This window comes from Leucoraja erinacea, chromosome 1 (assembly GCF_028641065.1).
Source record: "Leucoraja erinacea ecotype New England chromosome 1, Leri_hhj_1, whole genome shotgun sequence".
Lineage (NCBI taxonomy): Eukaryota > Metazoa > Chordata > Chondrichthyes > Rajiformes > Rajidae > Leucoraja > Leucoraja erinaceus.
In genome coordinates, this window is record NC_073377.1 from 145903579 (window position 1) to 145931434 (window position 27856).

At 41.3% G+C, this 27856-nt stretch overlaps 1 protein-coding gene across 1 annotated transcript in view; it reads right to left on the reverse strand.

Annotated features, from left to right (window-relative positions):
* The window catches only part of LOC129702984 (probable ATP-dependent RNA helicase DDX60), an 81966-nt gene that overhangs the window by 52908 nt on the left and 1202 nt on the right, over nucleotides 1-27856 (reverse strand). Inside the window, exons 2-14 of the mRNA XM_055645118.1 lie at nucleotides 27696-27765; nucleotides 24864-25053; nucleotides 23345-23698; nucleotides 21758-21871; nucleotides 21402-21560; nucleotides 16230-16385; nucleotides 14662-14803; nucleotides 12042-12200; nucleotides 10194-10296; nucleotides 9865-9980; nucleotides 7168-7361; nucleotides 4700-4955; nucleotides 2776-2945 (exon numbers count right to left, since the gene is read on the reverse strand). Coding sequence (XP_055501093.1) covers nucleotides 2776-2945; nucleotides 4700-4955; nucleotides 7168-7361; nucleotides 9865-9980; nucleotides 10194-10296; nucleotides 12042-12200; nucleotides 14662-14803; nucleotides 16230-16385; nucleotides 21402-21560; nucleotides 21758-21871; nucleotides 23345-23698; nucleotides 24864-25053; nucleotides 27696-27765 — 2183 coding nt within the window. The remainder of the gene's footprint in view (nucleotides 1-2775; nucleotides 2946-4699; nucleotides 4956-7167; nucleotides 7362-9864; nucleotides 9981-10193; nucleotides 10297-12041; nucleotides 12201-14661; nucleotides 14804-16229; nucleotides 16386-21401; nucleotides 21561-21757; nucleotides 21872-23344; nucleotides 23699-24863; nucleotides 25054-27695; nucleotides 27766-27856) is intronic.

Genomic DNA, 27856 nt, shown 5'->3' on the forward strand with positions numbered 1-27856 from the left:
ATCCAAGCTGCCATTCACGAACAAGGACAATTCCAGCAGATGACATGACAACCAAGTTTATTTCGATCCAGGCATGTGTACACCAGTGTTTAAAAACAGTAGATGATCTACTTGCTGACAAGGTTCAACATACTATGTTTAAGAAAGAACTGCAGATGCTGGAAAAATCGAAGGAAGACAAAAATGCTGGAGACACTCAACATGTTCAACAGACCAGATGCAGCAAGGATATTTCCTGTGATTAGGGAAATGCACGATAGAATCAAGGGGGCATACTTCATTCATTCAGATTGGAGAGCCTGTGAAATTCTCCACCTCAGAGGATTAGAAGACAAATTGGCGAATATTTTTAAGGAAACAGATATCTGAATACGATAATGGTGCATTAAGAGTCAAAGGGGTTAAGTCACAGGAGATGGGCATGGTCCTCAATTAGTATTTCTCTTCTGTTTTTACCGTGAAGAAAGACAGGAAGGCCAAGGTGCTTGGGGCAGTTAATGGAAGTGTCTTGAGGGCAATCAGTGTTATAATCGAGGAGTTGCTGAAGGTCCTAACGTATATGAAGGTAAGCAAATCTCCCGGCCGAGCCTGATCAGATATATCCAAGTACATTGTGAGAAGCTTGGATGTTGAGAGAAGCTAGGTACCCTGACTGAGATGAGTCAGCATTAAATATGGGTGAGGTGCTGGAAGACAGGAGGATGGCAAATGTTGTGCTTCTATTTAAGAAGGGCTGCAGTGAAAAACCTGTGAACTATAGGCCAGTGAGACTAACATCTGTTGGAAGATGCATAGGGTATTTTACCCAGAGACCAATTAAGAACCGGAGGACATAGGTTTAAGGTGAGGGGGGGAGGATTTAATAAGAACCTGGGGAAAGCAACTTTTTTTTTTACAACAGGGAGGTAGGTATATGGTACGAGCTGATGAAGGAAGTAGTCGAGGCAGGTACCATCACAATGTTTAAAAAAAAAAATTCAGACAGGTGCATGGATAGGATAGGTCTAGAGGGATGTGGGCCAGATTGGACTAGTGTATGTTGGGCATGTTGGTTGACATAGGCGTTGGGCTGAGGGGGCTGTATAACTATGAGAAAGAATTCAAGGGATATCGGGATAAGCTAGGAATACATCAGTAGACATGAATGTAATGAGTGGCAAAACAAGGTGGAAGGACCAAATGGTACCCCCTCTTTTCTATGTAACATTCAAAAAGCACGTTGGGCAAAAATCACTGATTTGGAACTGAAATTTAGCATGTCTCTAGTATCGCCAAATGTATCCTTGTGCACGCAACACCAAATCAAATCTAAAATTACTGTTTACATAGTTTGGTACTGTACGCCAAGGTGGATTTATGCACCAAAGTCAAAGGTATCAAAGGTATTTTATTGGTCACATTCACATACACCTAGGTGTAGTGAAGTGAAATGCTTCTTGCCATTTTGCAGCACATAAAGAAGGAATACAGACATAACATTAATAAGAGTTTTAAACATAAAGAACATCCCCCCACAATGGTTCCCATTATGAGGGAAGGCACAAAGTCCAGTCCCCAACCCCAGTTCACCCATAGTTGGGCCCATTGAGGCCTCCACAGTTGCATCTACGGAGGCCCGATGTTCCAGGCCGTTCTCGCCAGGTGATGTTGCTCCGGCATCGGGAGAGTCCTCTCAGTGGCTTGGGAACCCTGGAATGGCCGCTTCCGCACTGGAGGCCGCGGCTTCCGAAGCCAACAAGGCCGCGCCGGTTGGAGCTCCACCACTGGCGATCTCATCTAGAGATCCCAGGCTCCGTCAGCACCTGTGTCAGCACCGCCGCCCGCAGCTGGTCCCTCCAGTCCCGCAGCTCCGCGATGTTTTCCTCAGCGATCTTCAGCTCACCGGAGCTCCAGCGCAGCGACCCAGGCAAGGCATCGCCCGCTCCGCAATAGCGCTCCAGCGCTGTGCCGCCGCTGAAGCCGAGGTTCTGGGCGGTCCCCGACAGGAAACGCCGCTCCAGGCCCGCTGGTAGGCCGCGAGGACGGGTCGAAGCTGCAGCCCGGAGAAAAGCTGCCTCTCCGACCAGGTAGGGACCCTGAAAGGTAGTTTCCCCCTCCCCCCCCCCCCCACATAAAAAAGTCTAGACCTCCAAACAAAACACTTAACTAACTAAAATAAAAAATAAAAAGATGAAAAGACAGACAGCTGCTGGCTGGGCAGCCGTGCACAGGACAGCGCCCCCAGTCAGACTGAGACAGTATTTAACAGAAATGGCTTTAAGTATTCGAGGGCAGATAACTTCAGTCAATTTCTAAAAGGTATATGCAAATACTGATGTATATTTGCACATAAATATAAATTCTAGTTAATAGTTCTTGACTTAAGGGATGATAAGTTTTAATTATTTCAAACTTTAAAAACTTGAAGTAGCATTTGACACAAGACTAACTATAATCCAATACTTTCAGAAAATATCTGCCACCGACTCTCCTCCTTTCACCCCCATCTCTCCACCCTGACATGCTAACAGAATAAATAAGTGTGGTACATTTCTACACAGCAATCCATGAACCCAAAGAACAGGTCATTAATAACCATGGCAAAGTCAATACAAATTCCTGAAAATTCACAACAATGGGTACAGGAAACGGATAGATCACCATCATGATGATCTCAGACCAATGGCAATAGTTTTACAGGCAAAGTGTTCAACTTTTGTCAGTAAAGGGTCATTATAAGAAAGTGAGTACAATTAGCAAATTATAAAGCAGATAAAGTTTTAAAAGTCATTTCACCTGTTCAATTTCTGGGAGAGTTTGTGCTAATTTATTAAATCCAAGCTCTTTGAGGTAAGAAGCAATTTGTTTCAGTTGGCTTTTATCCACCTGCTTTTCATACTTATCCAAGATAGTATGAATCCTTTTCATCACACGACCTGCAATAACGTTGTTTTTCTTTGTGCTGTCTAAAGAAACAAAGATCAATCATTAAGATAGCCATTCAGATTCTATTCATATATTGGTTTTAAAATACCGTAATTTAATGGAAACTGGAACTAAATCTGGATTATTCAATGGTAGTTCCTCATCCCACATATATTCATGTCTATTTTCAAGGCCAATGGAACAAATTTTTTGAACAGTTAGGAATTTTAATCAACAAACCTAACACGTGTCAACATCCAAGATAGTTAAACTTTGTCCAAGTCGGATGATACGAAGATGGGTGAAGGGGCAGGTAATGTAGTGAAAGCAGAAACTGGGATGAAGGGCTTGGACAGGTTGGGAGAGTGGGCCAAGAATTGGCAAATGGAATATAGCGTAGTAAATTGTGCAGTTATGCACATTGATAGTAGGAATACTCGCGTAACTATTTTCTAAATGGGGAGAGGATTCAGAAATAAGAGGTGCAAAGGGACTTGGGAGTGCTGGTACAGGATTCCCAAAAGGTTAATTTGCAAGTTGAATTAGTAGCAAAGAAGGCAAATACAATGTTTGCAGGGATTACGAGGACTAGAATATAAAAAACAGGGATGTAATGCTTAAAAGTCAGATCTCATTTGAAGTATTGAGAGCATATCTGAGGAAGGATGCACTGGTATTAGAGAGGGTCCAGAAGTTTACATGAACGATCCCAAGGATGATTGGGTTAAAGCATGAGCATTTGATGGCTCTGGACCTATACTCGCTAGACTTTAGAAGGATAAGGGGGGGAGATCTCATTCAAAATTAATGAATAGTGAAAAGCCTGGATAGAATGGATGTGGGGAGGATGTTTCCACTAGTGGGAGAGTCTAGGACCAGAGGGCAGAGAATCAGAATAAAAGGACATGCCTTTAGAAAGGAGATGAAGAATTTTTGTCAGAAGGTGGTGAATCTATGAATATCATTGCCACAGATTGTGGTGGAGGATAAGTCCATTGCCACAGACGGTGGTGGAGGACAAGTCATTAGATATTTTTAAAGCGATTTTTAAAGATTTTTTGATTAGTAAGGGTGTCAAAGGTTATGGGGAGAAGGTAGGAGAATGGGGTTGAGAGGGAAAGAATAATAATAACACATCTGATTTCATCTTCTCCCTCTCAACTGTAGGTTTAATTGTATCTTATTATGGTCTACCTGCATATTGAAATTCTTCATGACCTCCGTAACATTGCCTTCATGCTGATTATATTTCTTGGTTACCATTGGAGGCCTGTATATAACTCCCATCAGGATCTTTTTACCCTTGCAGTTTCCAAGCTCTACCCCAACATCTTCTGATCCTGTCATCTCTTGCTAAGGATTGAATTTCATTCCTTACCAGCAGAGCCACCCCACCCCCTCCACCCACCTGCCTGTCTATTTGATTGGATGTGTAACCTCCAGCTGGCATATTAGTTTTCCTTTTTAATGTTTCAGCATATCACCTACCACCCTCTCAACATACTCCGTCCCGTACCTGGCTCAATCTGCCCATTATATCAATCTGCCCATTAACTGGACACTACTCATCATCTACCAGCCTCCATCTCACCCCCCTCTTTCATATCTATATATTAGCCACCTTCCCTATACACTCACAAATGATGCAGTGTTTGAAAATAAAAACAGTGACCTGCCCTTAGCCTCCACAGTTGCTGCCCGACTCAGTTCTTCCAGATGTTCATTTTTTGCTCTATTTTTGCAACATTTCATTTATCCATAAATTGCACTAAAAAACGCAAACAAATCTGCATACCTGTCATTTGGCAATGTTCAACCCAAATTTTAAAGCTGTTTTCCAGAACATCCATTTCTGCAATCAACTTCACAGAATCACCCGAGCATTTTTTCAGAAACTCGTCAAGCTTTTTAATTCCTTGGTCAAAGTTCTCTTGAATCATTTTCATAATGCTTTTCGAAATTAAACTCCATTGGTCCCTTTGCTTCACATCTTCCTTCTCTTTCTTTTTTCTTGTGTTTTCTTCTGCAATTAAATCAGCTTTCTTCTTGGGCTGTGGAAAGAAAATGTTTAACCCACTTTTAGTTCAACCTATTCCCAACAAAAAACATTACCTGCTCATACTGCCAAGAACTATTTTGAAGTTACTTAACTAAAGGAGGCACACACATGTAGATTGCATCAGTTTTTCCAGATGAAAGAAGGCATAAATCCTTCTCGACCATTGTAAAAAATAAATTACAAAATTGTAAGTTACAATTTGAAGAACATGATACTAATGTTTGCTGCCAGAAACTGCTGCTATATTTCCTATATTGAAAGAACAACTGCACTTCAAAAATAATTAATTGGTTTTCAAACCAGCATGCAAATATTGCTTAATTATTCCACTGGTACTTCATTGTTTCACGGTCTGAAAGGTGATTCGCAATGCACTGCAACATCATGTTGAAATACATTTTGTAACCCAGCACACTCATTTTCTTAACAAAGACATGCATCAAATTACACAACAGAGATCAGACTGCCTAATTCTTCACTGATAATGGCCAGAAAACCATACACCATAAATCAAAGTCACAACTACATGCCCATATTTGTCATATGCCTCACATAACTAAAAAAATGGAACTAGTGAATTACAAAAGGTACTACAGGTGCACAACCTTTTATCCGAAGATCCAAATAACGAAAACCTCTGAATAGCGGACATTTTTTCGGTCCTTTAAGAAAGGTCCTTGAAGACGTTCACCGAGGGTGGCCCGCAGAGGTGACAGAGGAACCTCCGGTCAGTCCTCGAAGAAAGGGGAACTAAATCCCCATTCATAAAAGAGAAGGAGAGGGTATATTGCGCGGGAGGGTTAATAATTGACAATATGCTGCTGCCTGCCCGCTGAGTTAAAAAATGCCAACGGTAGACTCACGATACACAGTGTATCGTGAGTCTTGCGTGGGAACTTTTTAACTCAGCGGGCAGGGAGCAGCAGATTGTCGCTCTCTTCAGTTTCACCCCACCTACACCCCTCTGCTTCCCGGCCATGTGTGTGACCCCTTCCCTCCCCTCTCCAGCTCCCCGCCCATTGCACTGGCGCGGGGGCTTTGCACTGCCTTCACGTCGGAGGTGCCAGCATAAAGTGCCAGTCACCGGAGACGTCAGGACCAACGGAACACCGACCCCCAGGCCCACTGCAAGCACGGAGATCCCAGAGACCCACAGCCAGCAGCAGCCCAGCCCCGTTCCAACTCCAGAGGAAAACTGCAAACTGGCCGGAGACATCAGGACCACCAGAAGCCGCCCCCCGATGGGCCGCTACGGCGACAAGTGGCAGTTTGCCCACAGCCCGAGCTGTGCCCCCTCATCGGGGCACCGACCCCCAGGCCCACTGCAAGCACGGAGATCCCAGAGCAGCAACTACAGCCCAGCCCCGCTCCAACTCCAGAGGAACACGCTCCCCGTAGGGGCAGAAGCTGAAGGTGTGCAAGGTCGGTCTTGTTCTTGGGGTCACGCAGCTCGGGCTGTGGGCGAACTGCCACTTGTTGCCGTAGTGGCCCATCGGGGAGCGGATTCCTCTGGAGTTAGAGGGGGAGGGGGGTATTGTGCTGTTTAATCGCCCCCTGCTATCCCAGGGATAGGGACAGGACGTTCACCGAGGGCGGCCTGCAGAGGTGACAGCGGAACCTCCGGTCGGTCCTCGAAGAAAGGGGAACTAAATCCCCATTCATAAAAGAGAAGGTGAGGGTACATTGCGCGGGAGAGTAGGAATCCCAAGACAAAGTTGAGTGAGCGTTCACCGAGGGTGGCCCGCAGAGGTGACAGCGGAATTCATGAATTCATTCAACACACTGCATTTCATACAGACATTTATTCTGCAAGAAAAAACTAAGAAGGCTCAAACTCGCGACCGAGGAACTGCCGGGATCGAGGCGCAAACTCGCGACCTTGCGGATATGAGCCGAGCACTCTACCACTGAGCCAGCCATTAAAATCTACGCTAAAAAATTTCCATTCCGAAGGCCGACAAATTCCGAATTACGAAAAGTATCTGGTCCCAAGGCTTTCGGATAAAAGGTTGTGCACCTGTGCCTGCATCAGAAGTATAACATTTTATGCTCAAAACGCACCACTCTGTCTAATAACAAAACAAAACTATTGGGGCATCATAAAACCCAATGTTAGAACAAATAAAAAGCATTTCCAAGAATCATTCCCCACACGATGATATAAAAATTCACTAAAATAAAATAAAAAAACATTAATAACTCACAGGTATCTTTTTGCTTTTCCCACTTATGACACTAGCAGCTTTTGGTGCTACAGTGATAGCCCCTTGCACATTGGTGATAATGTTCTTTGTTATGTTTCCCTCGAGAGTCGATCCATAAAATCTGTGGAAACGGACGAGCTTCTGATAATTTCTAAGCATTCGTTTTCTGACCCAGGGATCATTTGTTTTTTCAACTGTGTAGTGCAGAGGAAAAAAAAGAGATTAAAGTTAGATCAGAAATGAATAAAGACAAAACATTAATTAAGAGGTTACATTGTGAGGAAACAAAAACATCCAGCGAGACAATATTAGTAGAGCTCAAGAATGTGAAAAGTGCAATCTCTATGACCAGAGGCATAATAATGGCCAGCAGGGGAATAGGGAAAAAAATGAAAACAGATGATTGAAAGATGCAATAGCAACAGGACAATCATAATGAGCATCGTTAAGCTCCTCAATATTGACTGGGACTTCCTTGGTCCTGGAGGTTTATTGGGGCAGAATTTGTCAGGTGCATCTAAGGAAGTTTCCTGATTCAGTATGTAGATAATGCACTAAGGAAGGGACCAGATAAGACCTTGTATTGGGAATTTAGCCTGGCCAGATGATTGAAGTTGCAGTAAGAAGATTTTGGGAACAGCGATCATAATAAGTTCAGACAGTTGTAGGTAAACCTAAGATTGGACCATGCATGAAGGCAGGCGCTAAAACAAGGAAAGGTTAATTATAACATTATTAGCCATGAGCTGGGAACATCGATTGGGAGTTTCCTGTATATGGGAAAGTTCACATCTGCCTTGTGGGCACAGATAACTGCAGATTTTGGTTTAGAAAAAAAGGGACGCTGGAGTAACTCAGTGATCTGGGCAGTATCGCTAGAGCATGTGGATAGATGACATTTCGGATCGGGACCCTTTTTCTCATTGATCGTAGTAAGAGGGAGAATGCTGGAAAAAAGTTGGACAAAGTCTGTCAAAGATAGGTGGCCACAGGTGAAGGTTTTTTTTAAAATTGGAAGACGGTGGATCATGCTAGAGGTTAAAGGACAAAAAAGGATGCAGGAAAAGTGAAATTTGAAGTTAGCGCAATGTATATAGGTGGAAGAGGATTGGGGAAGGGGAAATAGGAGCAGGATAGTGGGAGAAATGGGTGTGGGGGAATTCAATATTCATACTAAGATAGACACAAAATGCTGGAGTAACAGCGGGACAGGCAGCATAGCATCTCTGGCAAGAAGGAATAGGTGACGTTTTAGATCAAGACCCTTCTCCAGACTGATGGGTTATAAGCTGCACAAGCAGAATTCAAGGTGCCTTAAATCCAGTTTGTATGTGGCCTCATTGGCAAAGGAGAAGACTCCAGACAGAAAGGTCAGTACAGAAATGGGAAGAGGAAAGGAAGTTAAAATGGTTAGCACCTAGGAGATCCTGCAAGCCAAGACAGACTGAGCATAGGTGTTTGGCGAAACAGTCACCCAGTCTAATCTTAGTATCTCTGGCATTAATGGAGCACTGATGAGGTTAAAGGTTGGCTCACATGGAAGAGCTGCTTGAGTCCCTGGATAGATGCGAGGGATGGATCTGAACAACGGTCTCAACCCGAAATGTCACCCATTCCTTCTATCCAGTTACTCCAGCATTTTGTATTAATCTTGGATGTGAGGGATGTGCTGTAGGGACGGGTGTTACATATTCTGCAGGACAGTTCCATCAAGTTTGAAGACATGATTTTTTTTTTTAAGGAGGTGAAAAAGAAAATTGACGAAGTAGAGCAGAGATGTCCTATGCATAGATTTTAGAAAGCTGTCAAACTCCCTCTTGGTTGACTGATCTAGAAGATTATGGCACTTAGGATCAGGTGACTTGGTAGACTGGACAAAAAATGAGCAGAGATATGGATATTCAGGGAGATTGCAAAGGGATTCAACTGGATACGGACTAGCTGGAAATTGGGTCAGGATTGACGGGTGCCATTTCATCTGGATATGTACGAGGTGCTGCTGTATGGGAGGTCAAGTGTTAGGGAACAGTATGCACTGAATGACAGGACATCAAAGGTGTTTACAGGTATCTTTGGGTGCAAATCTATGTCTCCTTGAAAGTGGCAACACAGGTGGATAGGGTGGGAAAGAAAACATATGGTGTACATGACTTTATCTGATGAATATATGTCAGGAAGTCGTGTTGCAGCTATGTCAAAGTTATGTTATGCCATATTTGAAGAATTGTGTGCAGTTCTGGTCGTTACATTGTACGAGACTTGAGAGGGTGTGGAAGAGCTTTACCAAAATGCTGCCTGGATTAGAGAATATTAACTATAGAGAGATTGGATAAACTTGGTCTGTTTGCTCTGGAGCGTCAGAGCTGAGGGGAAGACCCGATGGGAGGTGTTTAATGTTATGAGAGGCATAACCTCCAGACTCAGAAACAGCTTAATTCCCAGAGATATAGCGGCTCTGAACCGGCCCTGCTGAGTGCCCCCCATCCCACCTGGACTGTCTCCCTCAGATGGTCATGTCGCACAGTTTATTTATTTATTTTCTTTTTGACATCGGTTGGAAGCTGCATACCAAATCTTGTTGCACTGATGTGCAATGACAATAAAAGATATTATTATTATTATTATAATTATTAGATAGAAGTTTTTTTATTTTTTTATTTTTTTTATTGCTTTGCACAAAGATATCAAAATTCTTACCAAATCCTGATGAACGGGTCCTCTCGTAATCATCACTGAGTCCTTTATCAGGACACCAGTCTACGAGGTTATCAAATTCTTTGTTCTCAGAAAGAGCTGTAACCACTGAACTGTCACTAAATTGCCAAAAAAAAAAGTTAATTTGTTCCAAAAGAAGTTGTTGCAAAATACTAGACAAAATACAAGTTTCCATGCTGTATGAGACTACATGAAAAAAAAATCAGCATAAGCCTATTTACATTTGACAAATACATTTAACACTATAGCATATCTCACATATTGTACTGATAAAGAACAGAATACAACATGGAATGTAAAATAGCTCTTACCTGCTTAATGTAGGATATTCTTTAAAAATATTTCCAGCATATTCCTCAACCATAGTAATGTTGACAGGGATCAAACCAACTTCAGGGATAATCTCCAATGCACCTTTAAAAATGTACCAGAAATAGTTATAGTACCCCATGGTTTGGATTAAATTATTAATTGAAAGTTTTTATCCCTTTACTCATACTCATGGAGATTGCCCATATCAGCACAACGTCTAACCAACCAGTCCTAAATAAAGACATAACCAAATGCCTTTGTGGATTACTCCAGTCATTGTTGTAAAGCTGTTCCTTAAAAGATGATTAGAACAAACATAGAACAGTGCGGTATAGTAACATGCCCTTCAACCCACAATGTCTGTTCCGAACAGGATGCCAAGTTAAACCAATCTCATCTGCCTGTACGCGATTCATATCCCTCTATTCCCTGTACCTCTATGTGCCTATCCAAAAGCCTCTTAAACACTACCATTATATCGGTCTCCACCACCACTCCTGGCATTCCAGGCCTCACCTCTGTAGCCCCACACATCTCCATTAAACTGACCCCCCATCTTGGCTTAAAACGATGCTCTCTAGTTTTGAACATTTTCACATTGGGGAAAAGGGTTCTGACTGTCAAATGGCAGTCAGCTCCGACTGTTATTGGATACAAAGTCGAAAGATTTTGATCCAGCAAATAAACAGCAATATTTTCAAGTCAATGTGATGTACAACTTATAAGCAATTTGCAGATAATAGTGTTCCCATGCCACTGCTACCCTGGTCATTCAAAGAAATCCTGATAAGTTACTATAGTGTATCTTATAAAGCGTGTAAACGTGATCAAGACTGGTTGAAGGATCAATAAGTTAAATACTGTTGGAATTGTGCACTGCCTGCACGTGCATGTGTGACTGGTTCAGATATGTTTCTTGACAACAGAGGCGACAATCTTAATAGCAGCAGTAAATAAAGCCATTGAATTTCAAAGTGATTGGAAATTACTGTTGCCTGGTATTCATATCAGGAATCTCATGCCAAATGACAAATCTTCCTTTTTTCTCACAAACACCCAAATGTATAAGTTCTTCCACCAGAAGACACAATGGTATTGGATTAATCACTGGATGGTAACAGAGAGATCACGAATTAGAAAAGAATCTCTACACTACATCGAGGATACTTTAGCAGTAGACCCAATCCTAATTTTTAATTCATTCAGTGTGCTCACCCACAAGTCTTGTAAACCATTGCCAAAAGGACACAAAGTGCTGGGTTTGTGTCCCTGTGAGGACGGCTGAAAAAAAATCATCGGGACTTCTCTCCCCTCAATCGGGGACATTGCGAGCAAACGTTGCTTGTCTAAGGCCAGCAGTATTATAAAGGACCCCACACATCTCCATCATGGACTGTTCGCTCTGCTGCCCTCGGGAAAAAGATATCGTAGCATAAGGAGCCGAACATCAAGGTTTTGCAACAGCTTCTTCCCACGAGCCATCAAACTCTTGAATGTCATGTAATGGGCCGCCACCATTATCTATTTTATCTTTTTATCCATTTTATCCTTGTTTATTTTTGTGTTGCACGGGGAGCCAAATGCAACGGAATTTCATTTAGAATTGCATATATCGATGTATTTCTAAATGACAATAAAGTTTTGATTGATTGCATTCAATCTTTATGAAGCTCTGCAACTTAACGCTCAAAGGTAGCTTTCAATGTTGATTGTTTCTACTTCCAAATTTTTTGTCCTTCAGTAAGGGTCTAACAAATGTACTCTTACACAGCAGAAATATATTCCAGCAGAAGAAATGTACACATCACAACATTTTATTAACACATTACACCTCAAGCTTGAATTACCTTCAGCCAGTACATTTTCATGTTCTTGCACCATCATCTTTGAAGTAGCTTGTAAAGGAAATGCCTTCCCGAGATCACAATCAGGGGTCAAACTGGACAGAGTCTGCCACAGTTTTTTGTATTCTTCTTCAATTACTTCTCCAAACTGAAAACAGGATTCTATTTAAGATAACAAATTATACTAGTTAGCTCAAGTACTCTGTTGGTACATAAATATATCTGCCTTACTTCTGTGTGAACAAGAAATATTTTTGTTGATGGCAGAATCAATGCTGCCACTATTGTTAATTTTTCAGATTTTGTATCATAAAATAAATACATCAGCAGGATGGTCATGCCCTGCCCGTGCAAATGCTGGGAAGTAGCAGTCTCATCAACCCATTTTTGGCCAGTAGAATTTTAGAATCGTGCACAATATGTCAAGTGACACGCATATTACAGGGATTGGGATCTGACCTGTCGAGACATACGGTCCCAGAGCAAATATCTAAAAAGAGTACACTTGTTATTTGGCTATAAGCTTTTGATGCTGGGAAAGACATTGTAAAGCAGAGTTGCACTGTTCTGCAATGATAATGTTCATTCTGCTAAGACAAGGATCTTGGAGCACTTCTTCATATTTGACTCCGAACACTTGATTAAATTGCAAATGTCCTCCACCTTATTCTAGCTCAAAATCTTTTTGCATCCTGATATTTATAATTTTTTAACATTACATGGCTATTGCATATCACGTCATACTGCAATAAATATAATCCTGTCATAACATTGTATAATTCCAACATATGATTGCAGTCAGTATTATCAAACGGTTGAATAGGTAAAATATCGGCAAAAAAATGTCAGAGCCACAAAGCATGGACAAAGGCCCCTCATCCCAATTTGACCATGCTGACCAAGATGCGTCATCGAAGCTAGTTCCATTTGTCCATATTTAGCCTAAATTCCTCCAAACAATCCTATCCATGTACCTGTCCAAGTGTCTATAAATGCTGTTCTAGTATATGCCTCAACTACCTCTGGCAGTTCGTTCCATTTACCCACCATCCTCTGAAAAGGTGAACCTTCAGGGTCATATTAAAACTTGCTCCTCTTACTTTAAACATATGTAATCTTGTTTTTGATTCCCCAACCTGGGTAAAAGACCGATCCATTCCCTTATGAGTATATACACCTCTATAAGAATACCCCAGCCTCCTGTGTTTCAAGGAATAAAGCGGTACCCTGTCCAACCTCGACATCTCAGGCCCCTTCTGGCAAATCCGTGTACATTTTCTTTGCACCATTTCCAGCTTAATGATATCCAGACACCTGGACCATTTCCAACATTTCCCTACCATTTCTCGGCCTCACTATCTCCATCGTAGGTGATAGACTACTGACCGACATCCACTATGAACCCATGGCTATCTGGACTACACTTCTACCCATCCTGCTTCCTGTAAGGACTCCATCCCCTACCCCAATTCCTCTGTCTATGCCGCATCTGCACCCAGGATGAGGTGTTCCACACCAGGGATGTCCTCATTCTTCAGGGAACGGGGGTTCCCCTCTTCTACTATAGATGAGGCTCTCACCAGGGTCTCTTCCATACCCCTTAACTCAGCTCTCACTCCCCATCACCCCCACTCGTAGCAAGGGCAGAGTCCCCCTTGTCCTCGCCTTCCACCCTACCAGCCGTCACCTACAACAAATAATCCTCCAAAATTTTCGTCACCTCCAACGGGATCCCACCACCGGCCACATCTTCCCATCTGCTTTCCGCAGAGGCCGCTCCCTCCGTAACTCCCTGGTCAATTTGTCCCTTCCCACCCAAACCACTCCCTCTCCTGGCACTTTCCCTTGCAACCGCCGGAAATGCAACACTTGTTGCTTTACCTCCCCCCTTGACTCCATTCAAGGACCCAGTCTTTCCAGGTCCACCTGCACCTCCTCCAACCTCATTTATTGTATCCGCTGCTCTACATCGGTGAGACCAAGTGTAGGTTTGGCGATCGCTTCGCCCAACACCTCCGTTCGGTTCGCATTAACCTACCTGATCTCCCGGTGGCTCAGTACTCAACTCCCCTCCCATTCCGAATCCAACCTTTCTGTCCTGGGCCTCCTCCATGGTCAGAGTGAGGACCACTGTAAATTGGAGGAGCAGCACCTCATATTTCGCTTGGGCAGTTTACACCCCAGTGGTATGAACATTGACCTCTAATTTCAGGTAGTCCCTGCTTTCTCCTCCACTTCTCAGCTCTCCCTCAGCCCACTGTCTCCCCCCCCCCCTTGCTTTCTCCTCCACTTCTCAGCTCTCCCTCAGCCCACTGTCTCCGCCCCCCCCACCCCACCACTCTCACATCAGTCTGAAGAAGGGTCCCGACCCGAAACTTTGCCTATTTCCTTCACTCCATAAATGCTGCCTCACTCGCTGAGTTTCTCCAGCATTTTTGCCTTTCTCCATTTTTTAATTTCTCTTGGGTGAGGAAAAATGCTTTTTTTTTTTTTTTTTAAAGTGAAAAAGAAAAGTGCAATAACAAGGAATTCTAATTTGGATATAGAAATGAATTATAGATCCTGTCATAACTAAGGTAAGGATGTTCAAGAGCAGAATTAATTTTCATTATACAAGTATTACCTGTGTTATCTACCATCCCACTGCAAAGAGCCACTCTTGCTAAAAGTATGGTATCATTCAGGTCACACAAATGCACCATATCACCTTTCCAATTTTCAGTGACTTCAAGGGTTTTCAGAACAAAATGTTGACTCACATATTGCTGCAAATTAAATTTCAGAAATTAAGATTAAATATCATTTTAAATAATTTTCAATTTTAACAAAGCTACCCTTCAATTTTTTCTTAAACTGTTCCACTAGAATACAGAACGTTTCATTTCAAGCACACTCCTGTTTAGGCTCATTTCACTCCATTCAGCAGCCTCAGAGGAACAATGCTCAATACATCAATATATGCCTGCCAGATATCTAATGGGCACTCTCGCAGATTGTTTGATTCATAGTAGGTTACAGGAGAAATAAAGTTGACTTTCTCCTACTACCCTTACAGACGTTAAAAACCAAGAGAAGGCAACTAAGAAGCAGTAACGGGAGAAAATAAGAAACATGAAGTTAAGCTAGCTAATAATATAAAAGAGGATACAAAAATATTTATTTCCAGACACATTGAACCACTGGAAATCGCAAATGTAACTCCACTGTTTTAAGTGAGCGAGGCAAAAAGAAAGGAAATTATAGGTCGGTTTGCCTGATTTCAGTGGTTGGTAAGATTTTAGAGTCCACTATTAACGACATTATTACGTTTTTGGGCAATTGAAAGCATATGATAAAATAGGCTAACGTCAGTGTGGTTTTGTTAAGCCTGACAAATCTGTAGGAAGGTTAAAAAACAAGTTAGTGGACATTGCTCACTTGGATTTTAAGACGCCTTTGATAAGGTGCCACATGGGAAGCTGCAACAAGATATGAGCCCATGATATTAGAGGCATGTTACTGGCATGAATAGAAGATTGGCTAACTGGCAGAAAGCAACCAATGGCCATTTCTGCTTGGCTGCCGATGACGAGTGTTGTTCTGCAGGGATACCTTTCGCATTATATGTTAATTATCTGAATTATCGAGTTGATGTCTTTGTGGCCATGTTTGTTGGATGTTTGATGATACAAAGATAGCTGGAGGACAGGGAGTGTTGGGGGAGCAGGGAAGCTGCAGAAGGACTTGGACAGGTTGGGAGAGTGGGCAAAGAAGCAACAAATGGAGAACAGCGTATCAAAGTGTAGGGTCATACAATTCAGTAGAAGGAATAAACACGTGGACTATTTTCTAAATGGGGGATTCAGAAATCGAAGGTGCAAAGGGATTTGAGTGCTAGTGCAGGATTCCCAAAATATTGATTTGCAAGTTGAGTCGGTAGCAAAGGCAACAAACACAATGTTTGCATTGATTTGATAGGTTCTTGATTAGTAAGAGTGTCAAAGGTTACGAGAAGGCAGGAGAATGGGGTTGAGGGAAAAATAGATCAGACATGATCAAATGGTGGGGCAGACCAGATGGGCCAAATGGCCCAATCAAACAAAAAAAGTACCTGCATTTGTGTTTTACAGATCATAATCCAGAGTTCATAATCAACAACTATAATACTTTTACCATTGTTTTAAAGGCTATTAAATGTGTCCTTGGCCTTACCAACTGTAGAAAATCTGAAACTGGTTTGACCCACTTGAAGTCGATTTTCTTTTGTGCCCGTTTAACCAATGGTAAGTGAATTAGTATGGCAACATGTGCACAATATATCCGGCATAAGTCAGTTGCCTCTTGAAATGTTAAGATTTCGTCCATGGTCTGCAACAATCAAAGCAGAGACAAAGTAATTAATGTACATTACATATAGCTAGAATTTGAAAAGAAATACAATTTATGGATTTATTAAAATAAGAATGAGGAATCTGGTAGTTACAAAACTTAAATGCTGAGCAGAAATCAAAATGATAAGCCAATAAGAACACACACTTTTGAACATTACCAACCAGGATGCATGTGGATCAACACAATCTCAGACTAGTTAAAGAGACTAGTATGCAATAGTTGCAATGATTCATTAATGACTGACATTTGAGTATTCGGGATAGTCAAAGCAGCAGAAAGGTCAAGGAATTCAGCCTGAAGCTGAGAAAACTATGAATGAAAAGCTGTGTCTCTTTTGATATAATCAAATGTATAAAATAAAGTTAGAACAATATAACTTTCCAGCATCACTTTGACCCTTATCTTTAAAAAACTAGCAGGACGACTAGGGTGGGGTGGGGCAGTATGCAAGGGTTATTCATTCTGCTCGGTTGTAAGTTGCACAAACAAAATATGAGATGCTGCTCCTCCAATTTGTGTGTGGCCTCATTTTTGACAGTGGAGGAGGCCCAGAACAGAAAGTACGGCAATGGGAGTTAAAATGTTTGGTAACCGGGAGATGGCGTAGGCCTGAGCATAGGTGTTCAGGGAAACTGATCTTGCTGATATATAGGAGTCCGCATTGAGAACAACCGATATAGCGGGCGAGGTTGGAGGAGATGCAAGTGAACCTCTCCCTCAACTGAAAGGAATGTCGGGGTCTCTGGATGGAGTCAAGGAAGAAGGTGTTGCATCTCCTGCGGTTGCACGGGACAGTACCCGGGGATGGGATGGTTTGGGTGGGAACAGATGAGTGAACTAGGGAGTTGTGGAGGGAATGGTCGTTGCGGAAAGCCAAAATGGATGGGGATGGGAAGATGTGACTAGTGGTGAGATCCCGTTGGAGGTGGCGAAAATGTCGAATTATGTGCTGTATGCGACAGCTGATGGGGTGAAAGGCAAGGACTAAGTGAGGGGTGGGTGAGGTGGGGGTCCCTGTTGCATCTGGGTGGAGAGCAGAGCTATGGGATACCGAGCAGACACGAGTTAGGGCCTCATCTATGATGGGAGAGGGGAACCCCCATTCCCTATAGCATGAGGACATCTCGGATGTCCTGGTATGGAACACCTCATCTTGGGCACAGATAAATTAGGAGTAGGGAATAGTGTTTGTAGGAGGCAAGGTGCGAAGGTGTAGTCTAGATAGCTGTGGGAGTCAGTAGGTTTCTAATGGACATTAGTCACCCAGTGGTATTGATATTGATTTACCTAATTTAAAGTAACCTCTCTATTTCTCTCCCCATTCCGCCCCCCCCACACTAGTCGTCCTGCTAGTTAAACTGTTCGTATCCCTTTGTCACCATCTCCTCCATCATCAGCCAACAGTGGTCTATAGTTCTGTACCTTTTCAGATTTCTAGATTCCCTCTCCCCGACTCTCAATCTGAAGACGGGTCTCGACCCAAAACGTCACCTATTCCTTTTCTTCAGAAATGCTGCCTGCCCCGCTGAGTTACTCCAGCATTTGTGTCTATCTTCGGTGTAAACTGGCATCTGCAGTTTCTTCCTACACATTTTGAAAACCCATTAAAACCAGTTGAATATAATCGCACTTTGTCATCCACTGCTTGCACACCAGGAGCGATTTACCAAGTCCAATTAACCTACTAAACTGCACTTAGATGGGATCACCCAAAGGAAAGCAACATAACACAGGAAGGACGTGCAAAATCCACACAGACAACACCAAAGTTCAGGATCGCACCCCGGTTTCTGACAGCGGCAAAAGCTCTAACACCTGCACCACTGTTATCTGCACATTGCATTTGCTCAATGTACCATGCATGTCTGTGTGAAAATTTGCAAGTTCACCGTAGCAACTGATGTAAACCTGAAAACAGCTCATCTTATGCATATGCAGCTCAAAAACTCCTCAATAGTAGTGTTTCCTGTTACATTTCATGCAATCCCCAAAGCAATTTTGACGTGCACCATCCATTGATCATATTCACCGTTTGTTTATTCCAACCTTTTCTTAACCTATGTAAGAAACTAAGCCTTAGTTAACCTACAAAACTAAGCCAGAGGATTGGGAAACTTTTAAAGAAACACCAGAAGGTAACTAAAAAGGCAATACGGGGAGAAAAGATGAAGGTAAGCTAGGCAAGAATATAAAGGAGGATAGCAAAAGCTTCTTTAGGTATGTGAAGAAGAAAAGATTAGTTAAGACAAATGTGGGTCCCATGAAGACAGAAACATGTGCATTTATTACGGGGAACAAGTAAATGGCAGACGAGTTGAATAGGTGCTTTGGTTCTGTCTTCACTAAGGAAGACACAAACAATCTCCCAGAAGTACTAGGGGACAGGTTCTAGGGTGACGGAGGAACTGAAGGAAATTCACATTAGTCAGGAAATGGTGTTGGGTAGACTGAGGGGGCTGAAGGCTGATAAATCTCCAGGGCCTGGTGGTCTGCATCCCAGGGTACTCAAGGAGGTGGCTCCAGAAATCGTGGATGCATTGGTGATCATTTTCCAGTGATCTATAGATTCTAGATCAATTCCTGTGGATTGGAGGGTAGCTAATGTTATATCCCACTTTTTAAGAGAGGAGGTATAGAAAACAGGGAATTATAGACTAGTTAGCCTGACATCGGTGGTGGGGAAGATTCTGGAGTCAATTATTAAAGATGCAATAGCAGCGCATTTGGATAGCAGTAACAGGATCGGTCCGTCAGCATGGATTTTCTGCAGTTGTACTGGGCCCTGGTGAGAACACACCTGGAGTATTGGGTTCAGTTTTGGTCTCCTAATTTGAGTAAGGACATTCCTTCTATTGAGGGAGTGCAGTGTAGGTTCACAAGGTTAATTCCCGGGATGGCAGGACTATCATATGATGAAAGAATTAACTTGTATTCACTGGAATTTAGAAGAATGAGAGGAGATCTTATAAATAAATAAAATTAAGGGAATAGACAAGCTAGATGGGACGACAGATGGTGCAATGGGCTAAGTGTTCGGCTGGCGACCGGAAGGTAGCCGGTTCGAATCCCGCTTGGAGTGCATACTGTCGTTGTGTCCTTGGGCAAGACACTTCACCCACCTCTGCCTGCGTGTGAATGTGTGTGAGTGACTGGTGGTGGTCGGAGGGGCCGTAGGCGCAGATTAGCAGCCACACTTCCGTCAGTCTGCCCCAGGGCATCTGTGGCTACAGAAGTAGCTCACCACCACCGAGTGTGACTGAGGAGCTAATGAATAATGCGATGTAAAGCGCCTTGAGTATCTAGAAAGGCGCTATATAAATCCCATCCACTATTATTATTATTATTAGATGCAGGAAACATGTTCCCAATGTTGGGAAAGTCCAGAACCAGGGGTCACAGTTTAAGAATAAGGGGTAGGCCCTTTAGAACTGAGATGAGGAAAAACTTTTTCACCCAGAGTTGTGAATTTGTCAAATTCTCTGCCTCAGAAGGCAGCGGAGGCCGATTAACTGGATGCATTCAAAAGAGCTCTTAGGGCTAGTGGAATCAAGGGATATGGGGAGAAGGCTGATTGTGGATGATCAACCATGATCACATTGAATGGCGGTGCTGGCTCGAGGGGCAGAATGGCCTACTCCTGCACCTATTTTCTATATTTCTAAAGAATCATTTTCTCATCACTATCCAAATAGAAGATATCGATCCTGAAAAGTATCGAAAGATGGGAAGCCTAAAAGGGCCTTGGACCTCTACCTAGCGAAGATCAGATAAATTTCTGAGTTAGGATCCGAAATTATTGCAAAAAATAGCCTACATCATTAAGTCAAAACATCAATCATTCTCCAACCAATTTTAATGACTCATCTTTTTCCACATGTTATTCATTTTATTTATGGAAGAATTTTATTAACCCTTTACTCAGAGCTGCCAAGTTTTGTCAGAGCATTTCAGTATTCTAGTACCTGAAAATCAGTATTTTGCTGAGGAAATCAGTATTTTTAGGCAGTGTCATATTGCTGAAAAAAACATGTTATTTTATGTGCAGTCATACCCATGTAAGAGTACAAGAATGCATAACTTTGCTACCAATTGACATGTCTTCTACGCACCTTACTTGATAGTGCATTCATTGCCATTTCTTTGTATACTGCTGTTTGAACGGTTGCTTCCTGCTTTTAGCACCAGATGATGATGTAGAAGCCATTTTGGAATCCTCCCTCTCCCTCCCACCTTTTCCCTCTCCCACCCACCCTCTTCCTCCTTCCTTTTTTTCTCCCTCCCTCTATTATTCCCTTACTCACTCCCTCCCCTCTCCCTCTTGAGCCCATCCACCGTTCTGTAAAATCAGGCCCAATCCCAATGTAACTGTCAATCCCACTGGTAATCTTTCACCACTAGGCTTATCCAGAATTCAACTATTGCCTGAAAAATAATCAAAGGCTCAACTACCAGTGAAAGAGAATTCCAAAGACTCATTGTTATACGAGAGTTTTCCTGAACAGTCTGTGACGCATAGTGCTGTGGCCATAGAGCTATGTTTAAAGCCCATAGTGTTTCAGCTGTAGTGCTATTTTTAGAACCCATAGCGCTGTAGCCAAGTTTAAACTTGGAGCGGGACAGGCAACCTGGAGAAGGGATTGGTGACGTTTCTAGTCGAGACCCTTCTTTAGACTGAACTGAACTCCATATTTAAAATCCATATTTAACACAAAATCGTATATCCGTATTCTAATCGCATTTCCGTACAAAATATGGAAAATCCGTACTACTTGGCAGCTCGGTTTACTGTTCAATTGAAGTTTTGTACCCGTGGCTCTGTTCTTGAGAGATCCAAGTACATCCCAAGATGTTGACTGGCCCTCTGACGTCCTCCAGCAGATTCCTGATTCTGCAGCTCATTGCATCCCTGGAGCATGAAGTTAATGTACTGACAAGCCATTTTAAACCTGATGCAATGACTGAAGGAAACCGATGCGTAAAATGGCAACTTACCTTGGCGTTTGCAGTTTCAGCTTCATTATGATTTTCTTTGCATTTCAACATGTGCATGTGGCACTTCAGTGCCACTGAACAAGAAACAACGCAAACAGAACTTCTTATATCCAACCCATCTGGACACAGACACTGCAGCTGAGCAATGTCTTGTTGCACCTAAAAATGTAGAATATTTTGGTCAAAATTTTAAGTATGAAAAATTAAACAATGGTGGAAAAATATTTATCATCTTTATATTTTAAAGACATGGATTTAATTTTCAAATTCTAACTTTAGGATGAATCATTAATTTAACACTAACCTGAACATTTTCTATTAAATATTTATCAAAACTTTAGAAAAAGGGTCACTACCTCTTTTGCAACACTCAAGCCGTTTTGATCATCTCCAAGAGTGAGCCCATTGGTGCGATTTCGAGACAGAAATGACACAATAGCCTGATGAACAGATTCCAAATCTTTGTGGATCTAAAAATGAGCAAGCAACCAATATCAAATAATGAGATCTTATATGCAAGCAGTTCCATTTTCAATGGAAACGGGTGGCATTTCTGCCAGGCTTTTCACATGTTCAAACTTTAGAGACGGTATCTAGAGACCATGCAGAAATTATCAAAATATCGAAACCAAGGCCCCACAGCAATCCAATGATTCGCTAGTCATTGCTGATGAGATATAAACACATAGCTCATGAAAACAGTAATTATTTTATAAACTGATTGTCAATATATTTTAACATGAAGAAATGAAAAATATAAAAGATATAAATGACATGCAGTGAAATAATCAATAGACATTGAGAAAAATCTACATATATAGGTCTATCTAGAATTATCTAGTATAGTGTCTAGTATTAGTGAAGGATCAATTTCACACTAAATTTGGATTAAATTATTGAAATCATGAAAGCCCCAAATGGTCAAAGATTGGAATATTTGAAATAGAGTTTTGGATTGCAGATAACCCTCGTTATAATAGACCATGGGGTGTGGGGGGAGGGTGGAGAGAAACGGTGTCAGTATTTGACGATTAATCGCTAAAATCAAGTAGGGTTCGGCTCCAACTACCTAGTGAACAATCCATGAAACACTAAGATGTTTTCAAATACTTTTTTTTTTTAACAGCTAAAAATGCATGATGGTTATTGCTAGCTAAAAATACTAAAACTTGTTTGTTACTTTGTTTACTGGAGTAACATTGCACAGTTGATCGAAGCAATTGCTTGTCAATTTCAATAATCACCCCGTGCAACTAGCAGCCTGTGTTCTTAAAGACAGAGTGGTGTCTGTGGGGATGGCCCGTCCACTATAACCACTATCTGTTATAAATTGGTCTGTAATATCGAGGGTTGACTGTATCACCACGTAGAAAATGACTAAGTAATATTACTTCAGAAAAGATGATTTGAAAATGCCATAAAAAATCTTTGGACTTTATGAAAAGCATTAATAGCACATCATAAAGATTATACAGACTGCCGGGGATGAAAGTAATTTCCAAATTACTTTTCATTACTGAAATAACTTACCTGGCTCTACCAGATAGATGGCCAAGTACATCCATATGCGACAAGTACTAAAGATGGCAAGTCATGCACAAACCATGCAGTCTGCATCACAGCATCTACAAATCTGCTGGCCTTTAATAACTAAAAAAAAATATTAACCTTTAGGACTGAACTGAGCTAGCCAATTTAAAATCCATAAATTTTTTGTTCAGGCTGTCACCTTTCAACATCTGTTGACTGAGGAGAGCAAGAAATTGGGCTCCAAATAAGAGACCATGTTTCCTCATACTGGACGGCGAATGAGTAGAACTGGCAGAGGCTTGTAAAGTGAGTGGCATAGGGAGAAAGAGGAAAATAAATTAAACCCCAAAAAAACGGAAAGCTAATTGAAACTAATGAAATATAGTAAGAGGAATGTGAAGACAATTTATCACCTTTTTGCATCTTGTAAAAACCATTTTACTGTTAATGTAGTATCCATATACCCTGCGAATATCCGAATGCATGCCAGAAGTCATTGCAACATTTATTTTATTTCCTAGTGTGTGAAAAATGAAGATCTTCAACAAGTAGCTGGACATGCCCTTATTGCCAGCTAACTTGAATGCTTCATCACTGATCAATATGAAATATGGATAATTTTCCTGCACAAAGGCTTGCCATTTTAACGAAAAGCAATTTGTGAATTCGGTGTACACTGGGATCTCGGTGTTCTTCTTAAGATGAAGAATCAATGCACTTCGCAATGAAAGAAGATAGGAGTTCCCAAGCCACATACTCTCAGCATCCTGTAAATAGAAAAAAAAGTCTATATTTATTGTGTCCCACTGAATTTATTAACATAAGCAATATATACAAATTTTAGATTTAAAATTGCTTGATATGAATCTCTAAAATTTAGACAATGTTGCTAATTGAATAACATTTCTGGTTTTGATTTCTTTTGCGGACCTTTTATTGCCAACAGTTTGCCCCCGCAGATAACATTTACAGGACAAAACATTGTCAAGACAAAAGAATCCTCATGTTTATGTAGCACATTTCTAAAGATAATACAAGCTCGTGCAATAAAGTAAGTTTAATAACATTGACACTTCGGCCAACATGGCAATTCATTTTATAAAATAAAAGTTCCATAAATGACAATGAAATTACTACGGATGTTGTTTGCAATCAAAGGCTCAAGTTATAAGGAATGATGGGATAGGCCGGGCCTGTCTTACCAGGAGCAAAGTTGGTTGAGGTGATAGGATAGAGGTATGTAATATTATGTGAGATGCTGATAGCCATTTTGTTTCCCCTAATAGGGTATCTAAAACTAGAGGGCATAGGTTTAATACAGGAGGGAGGAGATTTAAAGATGATCTCTGGAGCACATTTTTTCACACAGAGTAATTGGCCTCTGGAATGAGCTGCCAGAGTTGGCAATGGAGGCAGGAACAGTAACAACCGTTCGGAGGCATCTGGACAGGTACTGTTACATTGGACCAAATGCCCATTGCTATGCTGTATAATTGACTGTAAAGATTGCAGCTTACCTTCTGCATTTAATTATGTACTCATAATATGTATGAATATATGATGGGAGTGGTATAATAATGCACGTCCCTTTCCCAAACATAATTCTGTACACCACATTGTTGTGTTTTGAGAACAATCCCCGTCTCAATAATCGCAACAAATTTATCAAGGATAACAATGAAAATTTAGTCAGAGCTTTCCAGCATAGAAACAGGCCTTTCAGTGCATCCTATCTATACTGACCATCATACCCATCTATATTAATCCCACTCACCTGCAATAATTTCATACACCTTTAGGCCTTGCTCCTTCCAAGCAGCTGTTAAATGGTGTTACTGTTCCTGCCTCCACCGCCTTCCCAGGCAGCTAATTTCAGACAATTTTAGCATAAGACCATGCACAACCTCAAGCATAATCAGGATATCCACATACCTTGAAGAACACAATGACATATTTTGCTCCTTTTTGAGTGATGTCAAATAAAAATGCTTCCACCGAATAGAAAAAGTGCAAATTCTGCCCTTCATAAAAGTTGTTATTTAGTGCATGTTGAACCATTAATGAATCCCCATCGATTACAAAAAATTCAGACTCTACCGAATCATGCAGCAAGCTGGCACACCTGCAAGAAACGTAATGAACAGCATTACGAAGGCAAAACTTTAACTCCACCAAGAACACGACAAAGCACAAGAACAAACACAAACTGATCAAAAAGAACTTCATTAAAATTTGATGGGTAATGAATACTGTAGATAACTGAACAAGGATGTTGCATTGAGTCTCAGAAGAAATTCAGTAAGATTCCAGAAAACATACATTAAAAAATCCCATTATAAATTACTTGAAGGCAACCTACTGACAAGTAGGGAATTAAGGCAGAAGTAGGAGGTGGGATGGGCTAACTCGTGCATTACAGAATTAGCAGGACGTGATTAGGGGTATCACTAAGATAACTGCAGAAATGTAAATGAAACACAATGCTGCAACAGTACACTGACAGAAAATCATGTCACCCAAAATGGTGACAGATGGAGTTAATTACAAGACAGATTAGGATCATCCATGGTTACACAAAAAAGCTGGAGAAACTCAGCGGGTGCAGCAGCATCTATGGAGCAAAGGAAATAGGCAACGTTTCGGGCCGAAACCCTTCTTCAGTCTGAAGAAGGGTTTCGGCCCGAAACGTTGCCTATTTCCTTCGCTCCATAGATGCTGCTGCACCCGCTGAGTTTCTCCAGCTTTTTTGTGTAACCTTCGATTCTCCAGCATCTGCAGTTCCTTCTTAAACACTTAGGATCATCCATATTGGATGATAACTCAGTTTCTTAAATGGCAAAATGTAACCATGCATAAGCAGCCGCACGGAGTTCTGGAAGACACCATTTAAGAAAACTTGGTTCAGTTTTTGGCACGTCAGATGTATTATCCTTCGACAGGGTACAGTGCAGGCTCTGCAATAAATACCTAGGTTAAAATAATTAAATTTATTAGCACAGGTTGCAGACCAAGCATGCAGATCTCCAAACATACAACCATAGAAGGACGCAAGGTGTTCAAGATGATTACACAACTTGACATGGAACTATAACTTGCCAGAAAATTGGTATCTAAGCAAAAAACCTTGCGCAAAGGGTCACAGAGACTACACAGGAAATATTATTTCTACATAAAATCCACAAGTCTCTTCTGAAAATGCTGTTACGGCTTGATCAGATTTTGCATATGGGATTGATGGATATCATTCAAACAGAGATTAGGATGTATAAATTGGGTTAATAAGAGATCAGTCACAATCTCACTGAACAATACAACATCCTCAAGGCACTGGATGGACGACTGAAGCACCTTACTTACTGGTACTTAAAATATTCAACTGAATCCAGCATATTTAATGTAGAAATCCAAATGATTTTAGTATCTATTTTACTTACTGTACTTTTCAAAGGGTCTAGTCTAGATATTTGCATTACCACTAAAATATTTGATAAATATTTGTGTCTTTTCCCAAATGGAGAATTGGGACACACAGCCCGCCACAAATAAAACAATCTCAGCTAGCTCAAGATAATTGTTGTAGGTAACAAAATAAATTTAAAATATATTTTTCTCGACAAGATGTAATAAATGATTTATATGAATAATTTCAAGGGCATCAAGGGTTGCTAAATATGCTGATAGCCAAGGAGGTAGTAAATTGTGAACACACTCAGAAATTCCGAAGGACATTAATTAAATGAGTGGCAAATTGATTATAACACAGGAAAATAAGAAATTGACATCAAAAATAAAGGAGGATCCAAGTGCCCTTGAACACAATTTGCAGAAGACCACAGCAAGTAATAACAGAAGCTACCAGACAGAATCTTATTGTTTAATGTAGAAGGAAATGAATAAGAGCAAAGTTAAGTGTCAGTTATGTAAAGTGATTGATAAGACTACAAATTGAAAATTAGGTCTCACTAATTAAGCAAAATCTAACTTCACTAAAAGTAGTTGGGAAGGTTTACTGGACTGATAAGATACCACAGATAAATTGTGTAAGAGGAAAGGCTGGACAGGTTATGATTTTTGTTTGCTTTAATTTAGGATGGCTGTGGAAAGTTATTCATTTAAGACAAAAGTATATTTTCCATCTTGGAGGTTCCCAAGTCTTTGGAACGACTTTCCTGAAAAGGGCAGTGTAAACAAAGGTTGGAAGAAGGGTCTCCATCTGAAATGTCACCCATTCCTTCTCTCCAAAAATGCTGCCTGTCCTGTGGATTACACCAGCATTTTGTGTCTATCTACTTAAACAAAGGCTTTGTTTTTTTTTTTAGAGCTAGCAGAGGTAGAAATAATCTTCCAAGGCAAATAACCGATGCAACAACAGTGAGACGCTTTAAAATATTATTTTTAAATCAAATGGTTCTGTTGGGAAGAGCAACCAGTTAACTCAGTTTATAAAACAATCGTATTTTGGGATGACGTTAAGTATTTGTTTTTGACAAAACAATTTTGCAAAAGAGGGCAACTTCCGCCCGTCGATACCATGTGCTGTCTCCATCTCGCTGCAGCAAGGTTTCACCGCCGGATGTGAGAAGCAGTTTGAAGAACAGTTTCCATTTTAGTGACTTGATGAAACTGAATAATTTTAATTCTGCTGTAACAGGGAGAGGCAATCGCCATTTTATTTTTTATTAAAAATACATTTTTTTAAATCCACATCGCAATCCTGCAGTTCTAGTTTTTTAATATATAGAAATATATAAGCCGGTTACTCACTCGGCCTTGGCAAGTTTGTTGACTAAAATGCTGGACATTCCTTTGAGAAACTTCAGGTGCTTTTGCAGATCTGCAGATGGGAGGGGGGGGGGGGAAAGGGGGAGAGAAAGGGGGAGGGAGGAGCGAGGGGAAGGGGGAGGAGCGAGGGGAAGGGGAGAGAG